Raw genomic sequence first — 11752 nt, 5'->3', positions numbered from 1 at the left:
ACCCACCGTATCATGCAGCCTGTTCAAATGCCTTCTGTGTTGGGATCACTTCCCCTGCCAGCTCTCTTCATTGACACAGCACTCAAGTCTTTTGGGAGACAGCCTTAATATTTATGTTTTTCTTTTATTTTCTAGCTCCTGACCAATCCATATTCCTTTGTATGGGAAGTCAATAATGATACATTCCTCCTTTCCTCTTCTCTCTTCTCTCTCTCAACCATGTAGACAGCACCAAGAGGCTAGGCCCAGATGAGTCTTCCCTAGGACATCCTGGGTCATTAACTGCAGAAACAGGTGGCCTGAGAGTACTCCTGTCTGTGTGGTAGGCAGAGCCAGGTGCAGGATGGAGGAGAAAGTAGGCCCCTGATGCCTCTTTCTCCTGAGACTAGGGTTTCCTACTTTAGGGAATTAAGAGATAGTCAGAAGCTTGGGAAAATGGTAAAGAATAAGACTTCCTTTGGGACCCCATAACAGCTCCTTCATTTACATATGGGTTTAAGGTTGGAAAAGTGCTTCCTCGTCCAGCATTTGAGCTCTTCTCTAAACCCACAGTGAGGTAGACATCATTATTCTTGTTTAACGTCTGGCAGAGCAGTTTAGGCATGAAATTTGGAGGCAGAAAGGGGTACTCAAATTCCAGCTACTTGAGTTACTGGCTGAGCAACACTGGGAAACTCATTAACCTTCTAAGTCTTGGTCATCTCATCTATAAAAAGGAGAAATAGAAAGTAATGGTGCTACTTGTGGAATAAATATAATATTTTAATATACATAAGTACTCAACACATTGTCTAACCAAGTACTCCATATTGGGCAGTTGTTTGATCAAAAAACAGTTGTATGGCTTAAGCTGGGACACAGACTCAAACTTCTTTTTTTTTAATGGTTTTTTATTATATTATGTTAGTCACCATACAGTACATCCCTGGTTTCTGATGCAAAGTTCGATGATTCATTAGTTGCGTATAACACCCAGTGCACCATGCAATACGTGCCCTCCTTACTACCCATCACCAGCCTATCCCATTCCCCCACCCCCTCCCCTCTGAAGCCCTCAGTTTGTTTCTCAGAGTCCATAGTCTCTCATGCTTCATTCCCCCTTCTGATTACCCCCCCTTTCTTTATCCCTTTCTTCCCCTACCGATCTTCCTAGTTCTTATGTTCCATAGATGAGAGAAATCATATGATAATTGTCTTTCTCTGCTTGACTTATTTTGCTTAGCATTATCTCCTCCAGTGCCGCCATGTTGCAGCAAATGTTGAGAAATCGTTCTTTCTGATAGCTCAGTAATATTCCATTGTATATATGGACCACAGCTTCTTAATCCAGTCATCTGTTGAAGGGCATCTCAGCTCCTTCCACGATTTAGCTATTGTGGACAATGCTGCTATGAACACTGGGGTGCATATGGCCCTTCTCTTCACTACGTCTGTATCTTTGGGGTAAATACCCAGTAGTGCAATGGCTGGGTCATAGGGTAGCTCAATTTTTATCTTTTTAAGGGACCTCCACACTGTTTTCCAGACTGGCTGCACCAACCTGCATTCCCACCAACAATGTAGGAGGGATCCCCTTTCTCCACATCCTCTCCAGCAATTGCTGTTTCTTGCCTTGTTAATTTTTGCCATTCTAACTGGCGTAAGGTGGTATATTAGTGTGGTTTTGATTTGAATTTCCCTGATGGCTAATGATTTTGAACATTTTTTCATGTGTCTTTTGGCCAATTGTATGTCATCATTAGGAAAATCTCTGTTCATATCTTCTGCCCATCATATAATTTGTTTATTTGTTTCTCATGTATTGAGTTTGAGAAGTTCTTTGTAGATCTTGGATACCAGTCTTTTATCTGTAGCATCATTTGCAAATATATTCTCCCATTCCATGGGCTGCCTCTTAGTTTTTTGACTGTTTCCTTGGCTGTGCAGAAGATTTTTATCTTGATGTAGTCCCACATGTTCATTTTATCTTTTGTTTCTCTTGCCTTTGGAGATGTGTCATGAAAAAGGTTGCTTTGGCCGATGTCGTAGAGGTTGTTGCCTATGTTCTCCTCTAGGATTCTGATGGATTCCTGTCTCACATCAAGGTCTTTCATCCATTTGGAGTTTATCTTTGTGTATGGTGGGAAAGAGTGGTCAAGTTTCATTCTTTTGCATGTAGCTGTCCAATTTTCCCAGCACCATTTATTGAAGATCCACTGGATGTTTTTTCCTGCTTTATCAAAGATTAGTTGCACAAAGAGCCGAGGGTCCATTTCTGGGTTCTCTATTCTGTTCCATTGCTCTATGTGTCTGCTTTTGTGCCAGTATCATGCTGTCTTTGTGATCACAGCTTTATAGTATAGCTCGAAATCTGGCATTGTGATGCCCCCAGCTTTGTTTTTCCTTTTCAACAGTTCCTTGGCGATTCGGGGCCTTTTCTGGTTCCATACAAATTTAAGGATTATTTGTTCCAGTTCCTTGAAAAATGTCCTCGGTATTTTGCTTGGGATAGCACTGAAAGTGTAGATTGCTTTGGGTAGCATGGACATTTTAACTATGTTAATTCTTCCGATCCATGAGCATGGAATATTTTTCCATCTTTTTGTGTCTTCCTCAATGTCTTTCAAGAGTGATTTATAGTTTCTAGAATATAGGTCCTTTATGTCTCTGGTTAAGTTAATTCCAAGGTAACGTATGGTTTTTGGTGCTATTGTAAATGGGATGGATTCCCTAATTTCTCTTTCTTCAGTCTCATTATTCGTGTATAGAGATGCAACTGATTACTGAGCATTGATTTTGTATCCCACCACATTACTGAATTGCTGTATAACTTCTAATAGTTTGGGAGTGGATTCTTTTCAGTTTTCCATATAGAGTATCATGTCATCTGAGAAGAGAGACATTTTGACTTCTTCCTTGCCGATTTGGATACCTTTGATCCCCTTCTGTCGTCTGATTGCTGTTGCAAGGACTTCTAGTACTATGTTGAATAATAGTGGCGAGAGTGGGCATCCTTGTCGTGTTCCTGATCTTAAGGGAAAGGCTTCCAGCTCTTCCCCCATTGAGAATGATATTCGCTGTAGGCTTTTCATAGATGGTTTTTTGAGATTGAGGAATGGACCCTCTATCCCTACACTCTAAGGGTTTTAATCAGGAAAGGATGCTGTATTTTGTCAAATGCTTTTTCTGCATCAATTGAGAGGATCATATGATTTTTGAATTTTTCTTTCTGGATAAAATCTATGACACTGATAGATTTGCGAATGTTGAACCACCCTTGCATCCCAGGGATAAATCCCACTTGATCATGATGGATAATCCTTTTAATGTACTGTTGGATTCTATTAGCCAGGATCTGTTGAGGATTTTGGCATCCATATTCATTAGGGAAATCGGTGTGTAATTCTCCTTTTTGAGGGGGTCTTTGCCTGGCTTGGGGATCAAGGTAATATTGGCCTCATAGAATGAGTTTGGTAGCTTTCCTTCTGTTTCTATTTTTTGAAATAGCTTTAGGAGAATAGGTATTATTTCTTCTTTGAATGTTTGGTAGAATTCCCCAGGAAAACCATCTGGGCCTGGAGTTTTGTTTTTTGGAAGGTTGTTTATCACTGATTCAATCTCTTCATAATTAATTGGCCTGTTTAAAAAATCAATTTCTCAGTCTTGGTAGTTTATAGGTTTCCAGGAAGGCCTCCATCCCATATTGCTTAATTTATTGGCATAAAGCTGTTGATAAAAGTTTCTAATAATCCTTCAAATTTCTTTGGTGTTGGTTGTGACCTCTCCTTTTTCATTCATAATTTTATTAATTTGGGTCCTTTCTCTGTTCTTTTGGATAAGTCTTGCCAGTGGTCTGTCAATTTTATTAATTCTCTCAAAGAACCCGCTTCTAATTCTGTTGATATGCTCCACTGTACTCCTGGTTTCTAATTCATTGATTTCTGCTCTAATCTTGGTCAACTGCTTCCTCGTGCGTGGGTTAGGCCTGTCCCTCTGTTTCTGTTCCAGCTTCTTGAGGTGAGAATATAAAAACTGCATTTTAATTTTTCTATTCTTTTGAGTGAGGCTTGGATGGTTATGTATTTCCCCCTTAGGACTGCCTTTGCAGTATCCCATAGGTTTTGGACCATTGTGTTTTCATTTTCATTGGTCTCCATAAATTGTTTAAATTGACTTTTGATTTCCTGGTTATTGAATCATTCCTAAGCAGGATGGTTCTTAGCCCCAAGTGTTTAAGTTTCTTCCAAATTTTTCCTAGTGGTTGAGTTCCACTTTCAAAGCGTTGTGGTCTGAGAATATGCAGGGAATAATTTCAGTCTTTTGGTATCGGTTGAAACCTGTTTTGTGACCCAGAACATGGTCTATTCTTGAGAATGTTCCATGGGCATTAGAATAGAATGAGTATTCTTTGGTTCTGGGGTGTAGTGTTCTATATATGTCTATGAGGTCCAACTCGTCGAGTATGGCATTCAAAGCCCTTGTTTCTTTGTTGATTTTCTGCATGGGTGCTCTGTCTATTTCCTATAGTGGAGTGTTGAGGTCCCCTACTATTAATGTATTTTTATCTATATGTCTCTTTATTCTGGTTAAGAGTTGGCTTGTGTATCTTGCTGCTCCCCTGTTGGGGGTGTAGATATTTATAATTGTCATATCCATTTGTTGGATACAGCCTTTAAGAATAATATAGTGCCCTTCTGTGTCTCTAACTATAGTCTCTAGTTTAAAATCCAATCTATCTGATATGAGAATTGCTACCCCAGCTTTCTTTTGAGGTCCATTGGCGTGAAAGATGGTATTCCATCCCCTTACTCTCAGTCTGAATGTATCTTTAGGTTCAAAATGAGTCTCCTGTAGACAGCAAATGGATGGGTCATGTCTTTTTATCCAATCTGCAACCCTGTGGCGTATTATGTGACATTTAGGCCATTTACATTGAGACTGATTATTGAGAGATATGATTTTAATGATGCCATGTTGCCTGTAGAGTCTTTGTTTCTATAGATTGTGATTTCCTGTTCTGTATCACTCTTGGGGCCTTTTTACTTCTATAGAACCCCCCCTTAATATCTCCTGGAGGGCTGGTTTCATGGTTATGAAATTGGTCAATGGCGATTCTGGAAGGTCTTTATTTCTCCATCAATTCTGAATGACAGCCTTGCTGGATAAAGGATCCTTGGCTGCATGTTTTCTCTGAAAGAGCTTTATAAATGCCCCCCCCCCAACCCTTTCTCTCATTCCAGGTCTGTGTAGACAGGTCTGACGTAATTCTCATACCTTTGCCTTGGTACATGAGAAATTTCTTTGCCCTGGCCGCTTTAAATACTGTATCCTTGCATCTAATATTTGCGAATTGCACTATGACGTGATGTGGCATAGGTTTGTCGTGGTTGAGCTTGGGAGGGGTCCTCTCTGCCTCTTGGACACGAATGTTTGTTTCCCTTGCTAGATTAGGGAAGTTTTCAGCTACAATTTGTTCAAATATCTCTTCTAGACCTCTGTTTTTTCCCACCCCCTCAGGGATGCTGATGATTCTGACATTGGAATGTTTCATTGAGTCAGTAATCTCCTGTGACCTACATTCTTGAGCGTGGATTTTTTTGGGTCCAGATTCAATTTTAGCTTTTCTTCTACTAGCCCATCCTCCAATTTGCTAATACGTTCTTCTCAGTGACCCTGGACATCAGAGCATCTAGTTTTGACTGCATTTGATTCATAGAATTTTTAATTTCTGTCAGATTCGCTCTCATTTCCGCCCTTAGAGATTCTATATTCTCATTAACATTTTCATTAATACTTTTTTCAAGTCTACACATCATCTTGACCATTGTTACTCTGAATTCCATTTCTGATAATTTGGTTATATCCATATCCATTAGTTCTGTGGCAGAGGCCACTGACTCATTGTCTTTTCTTTGCTGGGGGGGATTTCTCCTTCTCGTCATTCTGATGAGGAGAGGTTGCGGGATTGTCCAGAGCCCAAATTATTGACCGGGACCCAGGCCATGCACCCTTGTTTTAGAGGGATCTTAGGGATGTGGGCTTCTTGATTTTTCAGCCTGCCTTCTGCGGGAGGGGCCTGCCGTGCCAATACTCAGGCAACCCTGTTTGTGTAGAGTCTTGCTTTCCCCTGCAAGAGGGCATGGGGATGGGCACACTGTGAGCCGGTATTTCCAGGCTTTTGTTCTCTGGCGGCTCTCCCTGGCGGTTTGCTGTGCCTCTTCTGAGAGTCAGAGCAGCAGTGGCTGAATCTCAGCCTCTGTCTCAGAACAGAGGAATCACGGACCGTTCTCCACTGATATTCTGGCCACTTTAACTCTGTTTCTGTTGGTGCTGCTCAACCCTGCAGCATCCCGGGATGTGCGCCCCATACTCGGCATCCCAGTCCCCATACTCAGCATCCCAGCCCTCACTTCCAGGGCTGGCGCGTCTCTGTCCTTTGTGTTTCTAACACCGCCAACTGCCAGCCGCCCCCACGCGCTCCGGAGCTCCCGGTCTCAGTCTGGTTCCAGTGAGCGCACCGGAGCTCCGTTTCATTCTGGTGGCACACGTTCCCTGGCTCATGGTCTCAGTCTGCTCTCTCGGGGTGCCGGTCCATGAGTCTGCCCGCTCCCCCGTGCAGGTGGCTACCGCTTCCCGGCGCCCAAACGTGGGGGCTCCCTCCCTCTTCCGTTTATCTTCCAATATCTGTGCGGGTTTCACGGCTCCCCGCTTTGTACCTCAATACTCAGCGCTGGAGGTGTTCATTTGTAGAGATCCAGGTGTATCTTCCTGTGTCTCAGGCTGATTCCGTGGATGTTCAGGCTGGTCTGGTACCTATCCAACTCAACTCAGGGGACCGGCTAAAAAAGGGCTCCCCTACTCCTCCGCCATCTTAACTCCAACCCCAATAGTTCATTTTTGCCCTTGCTTTCCTTTGCCTTTGGCAATGTGTCTAGGAAGAAGTTGTGGATGAGGTCGAAGAGGTTGCTACTTGTGTTCTCCTCTAAGAAATTGATGGATTCCTGGCTCACATTTAGGTCTTTCATCCATTTTGAGTCTATTTTTGTGTATGGTGTAAGAAAGTGGTCCAGTTTCATTCTTCTGCATGTGGCTGCCCAATTTTCCCAACACCATTTGTTGAAGAGACTGTCTTTTTTTCCATTGGATATTCTTTCCTGCTTTGTTAGTGATTAGCTGATCATAGAGTTGAGGGTCCATTTCTGGGTTCTCTATTCTGTTCCATTGATCTATGTGTCCATTTTTGTACCAGTACTATTCTGTCTTGATGATTACAACTTTGTAATAGAGCTTGAAGTCTTGAATTGTGATGCCACCAGCTTTGGTTTTTTTTTAACATGCCTGATTCTTATTAACATATTAATGAATAGATCTGTTTATTGAAAATATAGATGGGATATTTTCACATTAGATTTTAACCTTATTATTCCTGATTACTGTTTGCATGTAATAATAATAGGCAATATTTGTTGAATGCTCACTGCAGGCAATCTCTCTGTGTTAAGCAGTTTGTTTAATTTTCTCCACTCCTGACCCATTTTTCAAATAAAGAAATGGAGTCTTAAAGAACCCATCCAAGTAGCCTGAGGTTTCACAGCTAGTAAGAGGCAGAACCCACACTTGAATTCCAGTGTATGACAACACAGTCTTAATCACTGCAATATATATTTATGAGAGCACCATTAGCTTTGTGTTTATTCATTGTGTGATTGGCCACTTTACTGAAATCCCTTTTTATTTCTAATGGCACTTCAGCTGATCACCTTAGGTTTCCCAGATAGATCATTCTATCAGCAAATAGTGATAATTGTTTTCTTTTCCCTTACAATATTTGTCCTTATCTCCCTCCTTTGTCCAATTGTACAATATCCATTTCCTATAACACATACACCTATTTTAAATTTCATTTAAATCTATGCAATATCAAAACTATAACATACTAATCCTTAAGTACTTCAAGAATTTGGTAAGCTGATATGATTTAAAATAAGACATAAACATTATTTCCATAATATTGAGTATGTCAGGTAAAAGTCACATGAAGATTAAGTTGCATGAAGATTCTCCATGTTATGTTTTTCTTTGTTTTACTTCATTGTTCACATTAAAAAATTATAAAATTTAGTCTAAGATATTTTTAATCTTAAGAAAATAGTGGATTTTGTTTATCTGAATGTCCTTACTCAATACTCAATTAGTAAATGCCTGTTGGTGTTAATGTTGCAGACAATTGGGGAAATGCATGGAGATAACCAGAGTGGGGCCTCAGAGTTCCTACTCCTGGGGATCTCAGAGAGTCCTAAAGAGCAGCGGATCCTGTTCTGGATGTTCCTGTCCATGTACCTTGTCACAGTGGTGGGAAATGTGCTCATCATCCTGGCCATTGTCTCTGACTCTCACCTGCACACTCCCATGTATTTATTCTTAGCCAACCTCTCCTTCACAGACCTCTTCTTTGTCACCAATACAATCCCCAAGACATTAGTAAACCTTCAGTCTCAGAACAAAGCCATCTCCTATGCAGGGTGTCTAACACAGCTCTTCTTCTTGGTCTGCTTGGTGACACTGGACAACTTCATCCTGGCCACAATGGCATATGATCGCTATGTGGCCGTCTGCCGCCCCCTCCACTATGTCACAGCCATGAGCCCTGGACTCTGTATTTTGCTCCTCACCTCATGTTGGGCACTTTCTGTCCTCTATGGCCTCTTCCTCACCCTCTTCATGACCAAGGTAACATTCTGTGGGTCCCGGAAGATCCACTACATCTTCTGTGAGATGTATGTCTTGCTGAGGATTGCGTGCTCCAACACCCAGATCATTCACACAGTGCAGATTACCACAGGCTGCTTCATCTTCTTCACCCCCCTAGGGATCATGATCATGTCCTATGCCTGGATTGTCAAAGCCATCCTCCAAATACCCTCAGCCACTGGGAAGTACAAAGCTTTCTCCACCTGTGCCTCCCATTTGGCTGTGGTCTCCCTCTTCTATGGGACACTTGGTATGGTATATCTGCAGCCCCTCCAAACTTACTCCATGAAGGACTCGGTAGCCACAGTGATGTATGCTGTGGTGACCCCCATGATGAACCCTTTCATCTACAGCCTGAGGAACAAGGACATGCATGGGGCTCTGGGAAGACTGTTCCTAGGGAAAGCTTTCCAGAAGTTGACATGAGGTAATTCGGGACACTGAAGTGGAGACTATAACTTCACACCCCAAAATCTCGTATTTGCCTCACCTCTACTTAAGTCACTAAGATAAAGCAATATAAGTGTGTTTCTTTTAAAAAAAAACTCTAAATATATTATTTAAATCTGGTGTAATTACAGGGAAAAATGTATAGGATCATCATCATGGAAGGGAATCTTGCAGGCCTGTGATTACTGGTGGGTCAGGTGGACAGAAGAATGGTGAAAACATGGAGGATCTAAACAGCATGGTTGATGTGCTTGATCTGTGGCATTTACATGCAGTGATCAGAAATAGATATTTTTCTTAGGCACATATGGAACATTTGCAGGAATTATTAGGTACTAGGCCACACAAACACACATACACCTCAAAAAATATCAAGCAATAGAATCTGATCATAATTCAGTTGGTTTGAATGTTAATGACAGAAAGGTAAATAGCAAATCCCAAATTTGTGGACATTGGAAGGCAAAATGTTAGCTAACTCAAGGTTAGAAATGAAATCAAAATGGAAATTTGAAAATATCTAGCACTGAATAGTAACAGAGACATTGCATGTCAAAACTTGTAGGACATGATGCTACAGATAAAAGACTGGTATCCAAGATCTACAAAGAACTTCTCAAACTCAATACATGAGAAACAAATAAACAAATCATAAAATGGGCAGAAGATATGAACAGACACTTTTCCAATGATGACATACAAATGGCTAACAGACACATGAAAAAATGTTCAAAATCATTAGCCATCAGGGAAATTCAAATCAAAACCACACTAAGATACCACCTTACGCCAGTTAGAATGGTAAGAATTGACAAGGCAAGAAACAACAATTGCTGGAGAGGATGTGGAGAAAGGGGATCCCTCCTACATTGTTGGTGGGAATGCAAGTTGGTACAGCCACTCTGGAAAACAGTGTGGAGGTCCCTTAAAAAGTTAAAAATTGAGCTACCTATGACCCAGCCATTGCACTACTGGGTATTTACCCCAAAGATACAGATGTAGTGAAGAGAAGGGCCATATGCACCCCAATGTTCATAGCAGCATTGTCCACAATAGCCAAATTGTGGAAGGAACTGAGATGCCCTTCAACAGATGACTGGATTAAGAAGCTGTGGTCCATATATACAATGGAATATTACTCAGCTATCAGAAAGAACGAGTTCTCAACATTTGCTGCAACATGGACGGCACTGGAGGAGATAATGCTAAGTGAAATAAGTCAAGCAGAGAAAGACAATTATCATATGATTTCTCTCATCTATGGAACATAAGAACTAGGATGATCAGTAGGGGAAGAAAGGGATAAAGAAAGGGGGGGTAATCAGAAGGGGGAATGAAGCATGAGAGACTATGGACTCTGGGAAACAAACTGAGGGCCTCAGCAGGGAGGGGGGTGGGGGAATGGGATAGACTGGTGATGAGTAGTAAGGAGGGCACGTATTACATGGTGCACTGGGTGTTATACACAACTAATGAATCATCGAGCCTTACATCGGAAACCAGGGATGTACTGTATGGTGACTAACATAATATAATAAAAAACAATATAAAACAATATAAAAAATAATATAAATAAAACAATATAAAACAATATTTAAAAAAAGAATATCCCTGGGGTGCCTGGGTGGCACAGTCGTTAAGCATCTGTCTTCGGCTCAGGGCGTGATCCCAGCGTTCTGGGATCAAGCCCCACATCAGGCTTCTCCGCTAGGAGCCTGCTTCTTCCTCTCCCACTCCCCCTGCTTGTGTTCCCTCTCTCGCTAGCTGTCTCTCTCTCTGTCAAATAAATAAATAAAATCTTTAAAATATATATCCCTGATAAAGTAGTAAATTTATGAAATCTCAAGCCTTGAGTATACATCGCTTTAATATTCTGTGTGATGAAATGGGAAGTACACAATGAAGCACTTCTGCATCCCTAAGTACAATGGTGGTCTTGAGAGGAAGCAATTGTGTGATTGAGTTTGAGCTGAATGAGCCACTTCTTGGAACACGACTTTTATTTGAAAGAATAAACTGAAAGAAGAAATGGTTATTCAGACTTGCGTATTTGGCATATATTGTCTCAAAAACAAATGAAATGAGCCTCTCGTTGTAAAGGAAATAATTGATGGTGTTCATTACCAGTAATAATATTTGAGATTTCAAGCAAATATAAGAATTTTGGAAAATTTGTATCTGTCGTAGTAAGCTCAACAGCTTCCCAATATGTTAAGACTTTTACAATGAGACCAGTGATGAGATAGACAGAATATTTTCAAATTCAAGAAAATAGTTCCTTTGAGAAAGAGGAAGGAATGGGAGAAAGAATTGGGATAATGCTTCAGTGCCATTTATAACATTTTAAGCAGTTTTTGAGAGAGAAGTTACACAATAAGGTAACAAATTAATATCATTTAACTTTTTAAGGACTGCATCTCTATCTAAAATTATTTCCTGTATCTTATATGTTTGAAATTATTCATAATGTTTTTTAATTTCTAAATAATCTGAAAGCTTGAATTTGCCATTGGGTTTGATCAGATGTGGGAAACACCTCTTTCCCTTCTAACTATATAAGAAAATTGGATAA

General features: G+C 40.8%; 1 protein-coding gene across 1 annotated transcript; it reads left to right on the top strand.

The window, feature by feature from the left end:
• Positions 1–8214: 8214 nt before the first annotated feature.
• Positions 8215–9156, top strand: LOC113269186 (olfactory receptor 1D2-like). The gene has a single exon (XM_026517926.2). It carries the CDS (start codon positions 8215–8217, stop codon positions 9154–9156), a length of 942 nt encoding a protein of 313 aa, XP_026373711.2.
• Positions 9157–11752: the final 2596 nt, after the last annotated feature.

This window comes from Ursus arctos, unplaced genomic scaffold (genome assembly GCF_023065955.2).
Source record: "Ursus arctos isolate Adak ecotype North America unplaced genomic scaffold, UrsArc2.0 scaffold_24, whole genome shotgun sequence".
Taxonomy (NCBI): Eukaryota; Metazoa; Chordata; class Mammalia; order Carnivora; family Ursidae; genus Ursus; species Ursus arctos.
The sequence above is the reverse complement of the archived record's forward strand: the minus strand, read 5'-3'. Positions and strand labels throughout refer to the sequence as shown.

Coding starts and splice junctions, on each gene's coding strand:
- LOC113269186 (XM_026517926.2), top strand. CDS start 8,215: ATGCATGGAGATAACCAGAGTGGGGCCTCAGAGTTCCTACTCCTGGGG.